This window comes from Camelina sativa, chromosome 2 (assembly GCF_030686135.1).
Source record: "Camelina sativa cultivar CO46 ecotype springtype chromosome 2, ASM3068613v1".
Lineage (NCBI taxonomy): Eukaryota > Viridiplantae > Streptophyta > Magnoliopsida > Brassicales > Brassicaceae > Camelina > Camelina sativa.
Genome location: NC_141881.1, coordinates 13,367,191 through 13,380,708, shown reverse-complemented (window position 1 = coordinate 13,380,708; position 13,518 = coordinate 13,367,191). Strand labels below are relative to the sequence as shown.

Here is a 13,518-nt window from a genome sequence, read left to right as displayed (position 1 = left end):
TTCGCTAATTAAGTTCTCGTGTACTATATATAAAATTACCACTTTAACGCGTGCAATCATATATAAATGATAATTAAACAGAGTCTTAGTGATCGTCAAATTGTGATTCAGTATTCTTGTAGCAGCGAGATCAATGATTTTCAGACGCAGAAGTAGAAGAATGTTCTCTAACTCTTAAGATATCTTTGGGTTTAAATTTGTACTTGATTTGCTTTAAAATGTTTATGCATGTATCATGTGGATTCTTCTTTCATGTACTCTACACAAGCTTCTTTCTTCTATCTGTAAAGCACGTCCCACCATGAAGCTACCTAACTTGGGCTTAAGTAAGTGTCCCTGCAATCAAACAAGGCGGGTATAACATAGAACAAATTCAACAGTGCTACTCAACTCAATGGCAACAGTTCACTATTTAGAAAGCAACAATCAAAGAACAAAGTGGCTTTGAGTATCCCTGCTCACTCCCATCTGATGATTCATCATTGCTCACATATGAGTATCGCTAGCTCGCTCACTCCCACGAAGGAAAAAAAAAAAAAACACTCAAAGCACTACATCACAACGATCTTGCTTCAACGACGCATACTCATGTCAAAGTCATCTTCATTTGAGATTTAAACTTGTTGTGTTGCTTCACCCCACACCAGTTTGTGAGAGAGTATAAGTGGATCCATAAGAAGCCCAAAATAGTGAGTGTCCAATGAGAAGTCCATCAGCTCATGTCATTAAGGTTTTAGCAAGCAAAGATTCATATAAATTTGTCTTTAAAACATCAATGTAAGTTAACCTAGACAGTTGCTACTGGGAGCAACTTCCCTCTTAACCCATTTATTAAGATTAATCTCTAAAGTTACTAATTTATTCTTGGTGACAATTAAGCTAAAGATCCATCTTCTTCTTTACATTTCAGTTTGATTTTCTATATTTCTATCTACCTTAATTAGCTCATTTAACCACTAATCTAGAGAATCTCCTACATAACTCATTCACTTTAAGTTTGTTTTTGGGTAAAGCTGACGATCAGAAAAAACATTTAATGGAGATTGATTCAATACTAGATCCTTTCAAACATCCACTACAGCATATTTTATATATAAAAAAGGAATATGAAGAAAGAAAAAACTCCAGCACCGTTCCATAATTGATAGTAATCTTGTTGTACCGATAACAAACTTAAAACATCGATACTATTCCTTATAAATTATCTCGATGGCGAGTGAAGTTACAGCTGCTACAACCGAAATAAACCCAAAGGAAAAATATTTAGCCTTTATCTTGTTAGTCCTTGAACCATCTCTATCTTGTTGTGCAATCATCTCTTGAATTGTTGCCGTAAGATTTTGAACTTGTAACTCTAATTCTGTAGCAGACTGTCTTATCTCGTCGTTCTCATTGACTGGAACGTCACCTTTTGGTAGAGGCATGAATCCTGAGCGTAGCAAAGCTTCTACAAGACAAGTTACTAATTAGTCTTGTCTTGAGTTATATAATCTCTCGTTTCTTAACTTGTTATTCAAAAACTGCTGAAACAAAAGAATTATAATTCAAGCGTATTTGTAAAGGACGTACCGAGGAAAGCCCTAATAGATTTAACTAATAAATTCGAACTTGGTGAACAAGTTTATATTTAAGATACATGAGAAACTTAAATATAGTTGGAGCAAATTTAAAGGAAACTTGAATTTATTTATAGAAAATAACTGCAATATTAAAAAAGAAAATTGTTAAAAATTCAAAAGAAAAGGTATTAAAAATATGATGGAGATTCGATAAATATAAGGGAAAATTATAAATAAAGGATATTTTTCCAAAAATTTGGCCATCTATACTTTTTTTTCAAAAGTTTGGTTAAATAGGTTTTATGATATAAAATTACCCAATTATGCCCTTAATTGTTTTTTCAGATAAATTTTGTCTCCTGAAATTAAGAAAACATCAATTAATCGGTTTTTGGGGCTTCATCGAGTGGGCCTAAATTGTTGTTTTGAGTTTTGACAAAGTAAGGGAAATTGATCGATTGGAAACCAATTAAGGTTAACATTTTTTCCCAAAAGGGCTAATCGCGACAAACCCTTCCGCCGTATCTCACCATCGTCACCATCTCGTCGTCACCAGCTCACCGTCGTCTCTCACCATCGTCACCATCTCACCGTCGTCTCTCTCCATCTTGACCATCTCACCGTCGTCTTTCTCCATCGTCACCATCTCTCTCCATCTTCACCATCTTCCGCCGATTTGATTTCTTTACCGTCTTCTGCCGTCTATCCATCTTCACTGTCTTCCGCCTTCTATCCATCTGCTTCTTAGTCGTTTTGGTGGTCTCCTCTTCACTATCTCAAGGTCAATCCGGTTGAATTTCTCTTCTCCATTGCTCCTTGTCGATCGAATTGGGTAAGTTAATTTGTGTTTTTTTTTTGCATGTTTAAATTTTGTCCTTGTTTAATCTCGATTTCAATCTAGAATTGTCTAATGATAAGTAAATTATCAAATTTTCAGTTTGGATTTCTCTTAATCATGACTCCATGTTTATCGAATTTGGTATGTTTAATTGTGGAATTTTTTTGGTAATTTTTAACTTTTATTCTTTTGTAATCTCTATTTCAATCCAGAATTCAAATGAACATCAAAGTTTTTTATAGAACATCATAGTTTTAGATCCGTTTAGCATATTGACCATATAATTCTTGATTTTTTTTTGCATGTGGATTATTATTTTTTGTTTTCTATTGACTTTAAAGTTAAAATTGTGTACCAGGGTTGATGAAACAAGATCGATAAAGCTAGTTAACAAGAACAAGAGTGATGATCGAAACATTTGTAAACACTTTTTTTGAACAATAAGGTTAGTGAAAAAGTTTGCATAAATCTCTTTTTCATATAAAGTTCTTCGTTTCTTCTTTTTCTTAGTTTGTTTGATTCTAAGTAGGGTGATATGAGCTTAGATATGAGTGATTACGATATTGATTGAAGCGTATCCACACTTGTAGCAGCAATAAATTGTAACGTTGTTTTGTTTTTATCATCATTTAGTTAAAAAGTTTGCATACATCTCTTGATTTTAGCCGTGTTTGAGAAAGTTTGCATTAATCATATGGATTTATTGACTGCTTCTCTATATCAGTCATGACCCTCTTTATATTCTCTTTGCAGTCAATTATATTTGTCAAAGATTGACCTTGGCTGAGAGCAGAATTGGATCATAAGGAGCTTTTGTCAATGTCCTCAACAAAAGCACCATCAGATTCTGATACAAGTAAGAACCGTGATTTTTTTTTTAAAATCGTATCTCGTTTGTTCTTTTTTTTTTTTCAAGTTCCTGTTTGCATCTAAATGATTAGTAGTCTTAGTTTTCATTTATGCTTTGCACTTAAAAGGTTTGCGTATGTTACTTGTGAATCATTTTATTCAACTGTGAATTATTTTTTGGGTTTTCTATATCTGGAATCACGGTTTGGTTCCATTTTGCATATGTTATTGTTTTTAAAATCATGTGTTGCATCTAAATGATTAATAAACAAAGTTTTTTTGTTCTTAAATCATAGCTTTAGTAATCTGTATTTTCTTAAACTAAATGCTTGTTTGGTAGGAATTATATCTTGTTTGTTGACCTTATAAGCATTATATTTACAAAAATACATTATCTCAAGAAATTGAGTAAGCATCATCTCACGGTTTGCTTCCTTTTTTGCATATGTTGCATCTAAATGATTAATAAACATAAACAGATTTTTTTTCTTCTTAAATCTTAGCTTTAGTAATCTTTAGTATTTGACTCTATTGGTTCTATTGCGCTTATGGATTGACTCTATTGGTTCTATGGACTTATAATTCATACTTTTAGTAATCTGTTTTTTTTGTTTTGCAAAATTGAAGTCTCATATCTTTGTTGATTTATTTCAGTTTTGGCTAATATATACTAATTCATTTTTTACTTTTTTCGGCAGGAATGGTAAAGAAGTACCCTAAACGGCTTATGGAAGATGGAAGCGAGCCACAAGTTGGGCAGATAAATAACACTTGTCGAATGTCAATCTTACACAAAATCAAGAAGGCATTACCAGAAGAGTATGAGATTGTGAAGGGTGATCCATGCAGTAGTGGTATACACATCATCAGCATAAGGATATAGATCCTTGCCTATATTAAAAGCTCCTTTTATAGCATGTCTACAAGGGAGTTTTTGGATGCTGAACTTTCCACATGAACAAGTCCTTCTTTCTAGGTCAACAATGTAGTCTACCCCATTACCTTTAACCTGGATCTGCAATCTGCTCATCAAATAACCGTTCATGAATTTACCTTTCACTATTCTTCTTGAAATCTTTTTCTCCACCTCAACAGTTAAAGGATCTTTATGCTTTGCACTTAACTCTCTACTCTCATAAAACCAACGTGTCATCATTTCTCTGATGCTGTCTAACAAAGGAATTATTGGATACTCTATGGGTGTCCTCAAAGCAGCATTGATTGATTCAGCTGCATTGTTGGTGTTAATATCATACCTATAACCCCGAAAATGACAGCAAGCCCATTTTGTCACATCGGCTTCCTCTAGATAACTTCCAATAGCAGGACTAATATTATCAATTCGCCCAAACTCTTTCTCAAACTCAACAACTCTATAAGCTTTTGATGCTTTTGCAACCTTACCAGCGACACCTCTGCCCTTATGATATGTTATCACATTACTAATCAAGTGGTGGATGCAAATACCATGTTTAGCCAATGGATAGATGTTTCCAGTTGATTTAGCAATCGATGTAGTTCTATCTGACACAAATGATAAACCTTCTTCATCAGCTATAACCATCTTAAGTTGCATAAAAAACCACTCCCATGAACAATCATTCTCAGAATCAGCAATTCCAAATGCGATTGGATACAAATTGGAGTTACCATCTACAGCTGTAGCAACTAGGAGAACCCCTTTGTATTTATTCTTCAAAAATGTACCATCAACTACTATCACTTTTCGCATTGACTTGTAGAACCCTCTTGTTGATTGACCAAAAGAAATAAATAGATATTTAAATCTTCCCTCAAAGTCAATTTCATAATTCGTGAACGTACCAGGATTCGCTTCTTGTAGCATGTGCAAGTATTTTGGAATCTTAGCATAACTTTTCTCAGGAATTCCTCTAACTTCGTTAACTGCATACTCCCAAGACTCCCAAGCTTGGTGATATGTTAGCTCGCAGCCGTACCTTGAACGAATAATATTAACTATATCATTCGGTTTAGGACCTTCCTTCACACCCTCATAGCTTTGCTTAATGAGATGTCCAATTGTTCTTGAAGATGGAGTCCTACAAAATGAGTTTTTTTTTGAAGGGGCACATGTATGGTTACCCACAAACTTGTTGATTTTTAAATATGTAGATGCTTGTAAACACTCAGCCCGGAGACGCTAGTTACAAACACTATCAATGCAGCGTATACACCACCATCTCTTATCAGATTTTGTAATCCTGTAGTCGCAGTTATATTTCATTGCATACATTTCCATAGTAGCCTGTAAAGCTTCCTTACTGCTATAATATTCACCCTTTTTTACCATTGAATCTTCCAACTTAAAACCAGCAGCATCAACAAGATTAGCATCAGTACGCTTTTCTAATACATCATTAGTCGGCTTTGGTGAATTCCTTGAAATAACACCTACTGATTTTCCCACATCAACTTCCACATTACAACCATCGCTACTATCAACTGGGAACTTATTCAGATCGAACTGGACTTTACTCCTATCACCTTCATCAACTACTCTTTTGAAAGTAACACACAGCCGAATCATGTTTATCTTTTTCAGATATGCAAGAAAATTTTTCATACCTCTATCATTTGTCACAACAACAGGAGGACAATCAACTTTAACCTCTGTGGGTAGATAACTGAATTCCACATCAAACATATTTTGCTCTATTTCATAGTCTTCTGAAACCATAACCTTCAACTCTTCAAGAGATGTAGTGGGTTGCAAAGTCAGTAATCTAGCACGTTTTTCTTCATCATCAATAAACCTCCACTCCTTCTTGGCATCCAGTGTCCATACACCACAAGTAACATAGATTTGCATCATGAACAGGTAAGTGAAAGCTTTTGTGGAAGGTGGAAGAGATGGTGATCGATCACGTTAAGGTATAATGTCGATTTTTCTTAATTTGTTTATCTTCTAAATAATTTAGAATACGCATTCTAAAATGTATTAGAACAAATCTAAACAATAATTACGAAATCTTAACCATAAATTAAGAATATTTAAAAAATATTTAAAATTATTCACTTTTCTTATTTAATTTATTTTCTTTCTATTTTAGGATATTCTAAGGTTTACAGATTACAAATTCTAAAAATTTCTATGATATATCTTCTACTTCTTTTAGTATATAGGGTAAAACGTAGAAAACAAATTCTGAATTGATGTAGAATGAAGAAAAACGTAGAATACATATTCTTAATTTTGTAGAACATACAAAATTCAGGTTCTGAAATTTTTAGAACAAATTTCTGTCTAAACTTCTTAGAACATGTACAAACTGTAGAATGAACAATCTAAATGTTTCAGAAAGAGAAAAAATCGTAGAAAGTCTATCCTAAACAATTTAGACCAGAAATCAGCAATTTACAAACTGATTTTTGACACTCAAAACATTTTTTTTTCAATTTTTTTTTTAACAGTTGTATACTAACATGGGTTTTCTGTTTGTTTATTGGTTCAAATTTTTCAAAACTTCACTATTTTTATTAGTAGGGGCATTTTCGTCACAATTGACAATCTTGAAAAAAAAGCGTATATGGCCAAATTTTTGAAAAAAACTCTTTTATTTATAATTTTCCCTAAATATAAAATAAGGTAAAATTCTTAACATATATACTGTGTAAATTATTAGTTACTGACTAGAAATTAAAAAAAAAAAAAAGAAAAAAAAAAGAACAACATTGGGCCACCGCCACAACAATTATGATAGCCTGGTAGGAGTGGCTAAGTGATATTGGTGGCAGTCCGCAGTTCAACTGATGTTCATGCCTAGATATAGTAACATGAATCAAATCAAGATATTGGTGGCAGTCTGACTTGATTTGATTCATGTTACTATACCAATCAATGATATTGTATCTTCTGATGGGAGATGACAATTTGAAAATTAGATTGTAGTTTTCTAGATGCATAAAGTTCCTTAACACATTGGCATCTACTTCTTTAATGAAATCAATCGCAGTCATTTATCGGGAGCTTGTTTGTCATCTTTATATCTAATGTGGGATTCTATATATTTTGTTTTAGGCTTGTTCTTCTTGACTTTGTAATTTACACAATAGAAGTGGGGTTTCTTTGGTCTCTGCATCTGTGTAAAACTTGTATGAAGCCAAGGTTTGAACATGTTAGAAACAAGTTCTCAAACTCTGCCTCTTCTTGAACTGGAGTTTATACAAGACTAGTTACTTGGCATCCTACTATATTAATTGAAATGTACAAATATGAAACTAATCTTAAAATGTATAAAAAATTACATTCAATTGTCATTAGAAAAACTTAATTAAGATTAATTAATTAATTAAAACGAAAATTGGGGACACATAAAATAAAATAAACTAAATTTTAACATGCGGTACACTGCGGGAATATAATTTTTATTTTATGTTGTATTTATTTGTTAAATATTAGATGTTATGTAAATAGAGGAATAACTAAAATTTTGGTCTTTGTGCGGTTAAATGTTTATATTATTTTTTTTCACCCGTAATACACTTCATGACCATTTGTTTGTTATATTTAGTTTGTTTTGTTTAGTGTTTGAGATTATATTTTGATTTTTAATCTATTATAACAAAAAATAAGGGATCCAAATGCATAATAAGTAATTTACACGCTGTGATTAAGTCACACTATTCTTAATGATTTAATTATTTAACACATTCTTAGTTAAATCAACTTGATCTTATATGTCAAATACTCTAATATTAGTAGTGTTGACAAATAATAAAATAAGGATTTAACCCGTGTTAGCATAAATTTAATAATATTTTATTAATTTCAACATGTCCTCTTTATAAATCATCTTTTATATAATCACATTATATAGTATTTTAAAAATTTTAATTTTACATATTCGTAATATTTAAAAATTTATTAATTTTATATATGTTAATTATAATATTTAAATAAATGTCAATCACGTTTTTCTTACGTTAAGAATTAAAGCTCACAGGTTTTAGAAAACAAAATGAGAATCAAATTTTGTTGTTTGTTTGTACATGATTCAGAGATAGAATATCTTCAAAACACAATAGAAAGTGTGATTAAATATATCATAATTTATGTTTCTATATTGATTGATGTTATTTTATAGAATGTAAATTATTTAGAAAACAAAATCTGAATTAATGTTATTTTTGGAAATCTTTTAGGGATTAATTTTGTAAATAAGCAAAACTAAAAGGGTAGAACCCAAAATGTACTTCAAAAATGTATATATAGATTGTAGAAAGTAAAAAAATATATATCTATTAGAATCAAAACTAATTCGTCCTTAAAAAAAATTAACATCTAAGATTATAAAAATCTAATCGAATAAAATCTATACTAGGTACTAACCCGCGGAAAACCGCGGGCTGAACTTTTTCTGATGAAAATTTGTAATAATTTATTTTGTTATTATGTTATTTATAATGGTTTGTGATTAAAAATTTGGTTTGCTTATATTATAATTTTTGTATTTTAAAAATGTTTATTGAAAACCTGTCAATAAAACATTATTACAAATTTTCATCAAAAGAAAAGTTCAGCCTGCGGTTTTCCGCGAGTTAATACCTTGTTTATGATTAAAAGGGTATATATTCTATAACACTCAGATTCGTTTACCAATGTTCAATTCCTAGAAACTGCTAACACTATAAGTCTAGACTCTAGAAATAGTAATTAAAACCTGCTAACACTATCTTCATAAAATATGGTTAGAATGGTCTGCATGTACTAGTCTCCCTTTTCAACTAGGTTCCTACTGTACCTTCACATATATCAAATTCCACATTTTTGTTTTTTTTGAGTTTTTTAACAAATGTGCCACATTCTGAAACTAAAGTTGTGGGTTCTACCACATTGACTTAGTCTTTTTGAGCTATACCACAACTTAGAAGTGCAAAGACGCATATAATCCTTAATATTAATCGAAGGTTTTCTGAAAAAAAAAACAAAATTAAATTTTGTATAGCTCAGCGTGTATGTCCTGTCTTTTCATGTTTTGGTCACTGGTCAGAAAAATAATATATTTGGTCTGGTCTTCACGTGAATGAGGTAGGTGAAGTTCTCATTTAAATTAAAATCTTTCGCTAATTTGCTTTTATTTTTAAATTTTATGTAAAGAAGATTCCACTATGAATGAGAAAAAGCTTTCTCAGTCACATTTGTCTCATACTTTTTATTCTATTAGCTTCGTCTGTGGACAAATTTAAATTTTTACTTTTTGTCCATCATATTAATTGATTAACATTATTTTATTTAGTCCATAACATTTATTGTCCACTATAATATTTTTGTCTACTATCTAGAATCTTTTCTACAAGAAATATATATTTCCTCTACTTTAAATATTATTTTTTACAATGCATTTTTATCATTTTAAAATATTACAAATGTATATGCATATGTTTTAATGGACAACTTATAAGTAATGTCTATCGTTTATGTTTATTAGTCTACAAGACTACAACGCACTAACTTAAGGGTAATGGACAAACTTAAGTCAAATATAATTATTGTTTGCAGGATAAATATTGTCCACAACTTATATTTTGTCTATTATATATAAGTTGACTCATATATAAGTTAACTATTATATATACAACTTATATTTTGTCTGCATGTTCCCTTCGTTTTTATTTTTATTTTGTGCATATAAAAATGAACAACACAAACAACACTTTTGTACGGTATGCCACCGTAATTAATGGTCCATCAAATGTTGTACTGCATCGCCGCCAAATTTCAAGGGAAGAAAAGAGGGTTATTAACGTCATTTAGTACAATCATTTTTGGTAGATTGAAAAAGGTTTTTGTAATGTGGTAAATCTGAAAAAAAATTATATCCAATGTGGTAGATTTAATAAAATTTCCTATTTTTTTTTGGCAATATCAAATGCCACCTATACAATTTAAATTTTATCCAATTCCACCTTAACTATATAAATCTACCCAATTAACCAAAATCAATAAAACTTCTCAATTCATTAAAACAAACATACAAAATACAATATACAATATTTTTCTTAATAATTATTGAAAAAAATATCCCGGTATGTACCACGTGTTAACACTTACCCTAAAAAAAATTAACTTATTTTGGATTTTGGTACATTGGTTATCCAAACCAATTAAATTTCATACCGAAGCGATACCGATTTACGGTTTACAAAATCAAAGCCTAAGAAAATATCCGCATCTCTCACGCTACGACGTTTACCCCTTCACACACACACCCAACTGTTTAATTTCCCAATTTGTCGCCGACCCTCTCTATCTCCGACCTTAAATCGCCGGAGAATATGTTTCTGGAATAAAACGATGATAAAACGATCCAGCAACTGCGCTATTTGCGATAATACTAATCGTGCTTGTATCTGTAGTGCTTGCGTTAATCATAGGTTTACATCGATTTCTCCAAAGCTTCGTTCTCGATTTTTTTTTTTTTTTTCAGAATTCTCATAGTTTTGTTTTTTCTTTTTAATTATCTACAGATTGATTGAGTATAACACTTTGTTCAAGTCACTCAAGACTCGAAGAGATACTTTACATTCAAGATTGAGTGAGCTATTAGAATCTAAGGTTTGGTTTTTGAGATTGTTCAAGTATCATAATCTCTTTTGTTCTGTTCTATTTGATTTATGTTTTGGATTCGTTTATTTTAGGGTAAAGCTGATGATCAGAAGAATTGGAGATTGATTCAAAACGAGAAGCTTTCAAAGTTGAAGAGTAGACTTAAGAGTAGTAAGGAATTAGTGAATCAAGGGAAGGTTAAGATTGAAAGAGGTTCTTGTGATCTTAAAGTTAGATATGGTGTTCTTGATTCAGCTCGTTCCACGGTACGGAAAAGTTCGATGCTATTATGATGAATATGTGAAAGATTCGAGTTTGTTGATAACTCTGTTTTTTTTTTTGCAGCTTGAGAAAATTAGAGTTGAACAAGTAGACAAGTATTTTCCTAATTTAATATGTACACAGAGCCTTGGTCATGTAAGTAAGCTTAGCTCTTAATTGGGTTATCCGGTCATGTATTTTCTGATGTCAAGAGTTGAGTTTTCTTGATTGCAGATGGCTATTTCATCTGAGCGTCTTCATAAGCAGTCAGTGGTTGTGAAGCAAATATGCAAATTGTTCCCTCTACGCCGGGTACATATATTACTTGATAAATTGTTTCTGTTTATCTTTCTGGACTAGTGTTTTACACTAGTTTCTCTGTACTGTAAATACGTATAAAATTGTTTATGTTTATCTTGTTGGAGTAGTGTTTTACACTAGTTGCTCTGTGCTGTATTTAGGTTAGTCTTGACGGAGAGAGTCAGAACGGTTCAAGTCGTCAATATAATCTAATTTGCAATTCACGTCTACCAAGTGGTTTGGACCCTCATTCCATCCCATCAGAGGAGCTTGCTGTCTCTTTGGGGTAATGTTCTATTCTCCCTTTTTCAAGGCTATGCATTTGGGTTTTGACCTTTCCTATTCCATGGTATATATCCGGTTTTGTAAGACCATATTTTGACATGTGGAGCAGGTATATGATCCAACTTCTGAACCTTGTTGTTCACAACTTAGCCGCTCCTGCACTACATAGCTCAGGTTTTGCGGTATGATTGTTTTGTCTTCAATACATTTGCATTTCAAGTAATCATCTAGCAGCAAAAGATTATAATTCACTTTCTCCTCTTTTAAACTCGTCCATGTCTGTTGGTTTTTCACCACACAGGGCTCTTGCTCCCGTATATGGCAACGAAATTCCTATTGGGACGCAAGTCCTCCTACTCGAAGGTACAATCCTTTTTCACCTTTTTGGAGTCATCATTCTACATATATGTGCTTTGAAAGATGGTAAAAATAAACGAAACTAAACCAGTCATTTGTTCTGTTGCAGCAACGAGTATCCTCTCTTCATACCCCGCCGAAATTATTGCTCAACCAGCGTTGAAAACTCATGGACAGATAAAAACTCCAGCAACTTTGGTGTAGCTTCCATGGAATCCGATAGAAAAGAATCCCGTCTGGACTCTACTGGAAACAACAGCTTTAAATACTCCGCTGCGTCTCCTCATTCGATTGAGTCACACAGAGATCTGCAGAAAGGAATAGCTCTTCTCAAGAAAAGTGTTGCGTGCTTGACAGCGTACTGTTACAATTCACTTTTCCTCGAAGTACCTCCCGAGGCTTCGACTTTTGAAGCATTTGCCAAGTTATTGGCCACACTTTCGTCATCAAAGGAGGTTCGGTCTGTTTTCTCCCTGAAAATGGCTTCTTCAAGGTAAACCAATCTCATGTTTGACGCACATCTTTCGGATATCCTCTTCACATGTAGTTTCTTTTTTCTCCTTTTGTATTTAAATCTTTATATAAGTGTATAATTTGCTGATACATTTATGTGTTATGCTGATGCAGATCATGCAAGCAGGCTCAACAACTCAACAAATCCATTTGGAACGCTAACTCTGTCATCTCAAGCTCCTTACTTGAAAGTGCCCATCTTCCGGTATATGCTAATTGCTCTTTCTCCCTTTTTATTTTTTTTTTGTAGGAAACCCCCAAACATGATCAAAACAGCTTAAGGACCCATTAAACGATTTAAAATTTTGATATAACTTCCAGATATGTCGTAACACATTAGATCTTTCATCCAAATCCTTTACAAATGGCGAAACTTTGTAGATGTTGACATTTACTTGGATGAAATGGGCACTTCGATTGATTGGTGTTTGGTTTTGCATAAGCAGTTATATGTTTTGTTGCCTCACGGTCTCTTTCTAACGACACCTCTTACTCTTTAAATATTTTCGAGCAGAGGAATGCAAGTTATAACCAGGATCCAAACTCAGGAGCCAGTTATCTCTCTGCAACTCCATCATCAACCCGGAAGAACAACGATATGAACGGATGGGATTTGGTGGAGCATCCCAAGTACTCGCCACCACCTTCACAGTCTGAGGATGTTGAACACTGGACTCGTGCTATGTTTATCGATGCTAAGAAGAAATGAACGGTTGATTCTTGCTTGTTGAGTGAAGCGAATACTTTGGTATATATGTCTTACAATGTACAGAAACACAGATCGTCGGTAGATTCTCTTTTTCGTCTTGCGTTTAACAACTGAACAAGACCAGACGAATCTTAGTATTTTGTTGTTAGTTTCACTATTTCAATTTCTAAATTTGAGGTTTTTAATAATTACAAATTTAAGTAAATATTGTACCACTAATTCTATTCATCAGAGGTAGAGATTTTAGTTTCAGTAGTTAGAACTCCTACGTTGTTTTTTT

General features: G+C 32.4%; 1 protein-coding gene and 1 long non-coding RNA gene across 2 annotated transcripts; both read left to right on the top strand.

The window, feature by feature from the left end:
* Positions 1–2,048: 2,048 nt before the first annotated feature.
* Positions 2,049–4,338, top strand: LOC109127617 (uncharacterized). The gene is made up of 4 exons (XR_002034165.2): positions 2,049–2,391; positions 2,756–2,842; positions 3,151–3,253; positions 3,945–4,338. It is a non-coding gene; the product is annotated as an uncharacterized LOC109127617 (long non-coding RNA).
* Positions 4,339–10,386: 6,048 nt separating this feature from the next.
* Positions 10,387–13,443, top strand: LOC104719506 (uncharacterized). The gene is made up of 11 exons (XM_010437440.3): positions 10,387–10,641; positions 10,735–10,822; positions 10,906–11,079; positions 11,159–11,230; positions 11,309–11,386; positions 11,536–11,660; positions 11,769–11,841; positions 11,961–12,022; positions 12,126–12,509; positions 12,644–12,734; positions 13,044–13,443. The coding sequence occupies exons 1-11, from the start codon at positions 10,562–10,564 to the stop codon at positions 13,236–13,238; spliced, it is 1,422 nt and encodes a 473-aa protein (XP_010435742.1). The 5' UTR covers positions 10,387–10,561; the 3' UTR covers positions 13,239–13,443.
* Positions 13,444–13,518: the final 75 nt, after the last annotated feature.

What these genes read in the sequence shown, in the direction of transcription:
- LOC104719506 (XM_010437440.3), top strand. Translation starts at nt 10,562, where the DNA reads ATGATAAAACGATCCAGCAACTGCGCTATTTGCGATAATACTAATCGT. An exon ending in GTGAGCTATTAGAATCTAAG is followed by an intron (nt 10,823 to 10,905) that starts GTTTGGTTTTTG and finishes CGTTTATTTTAG; the next exon opens with GGTAAAGCTGATGATCAGAA. An exon ending in TTGAAAGTGCCCATCTTCCG is followed by an intron (nt 12,735 to 13,043) that starts GTATATGCTAAT and finishes ATTTTCGAGCAG; the next exon opens with AGGAATGCAAGTTATAACCA.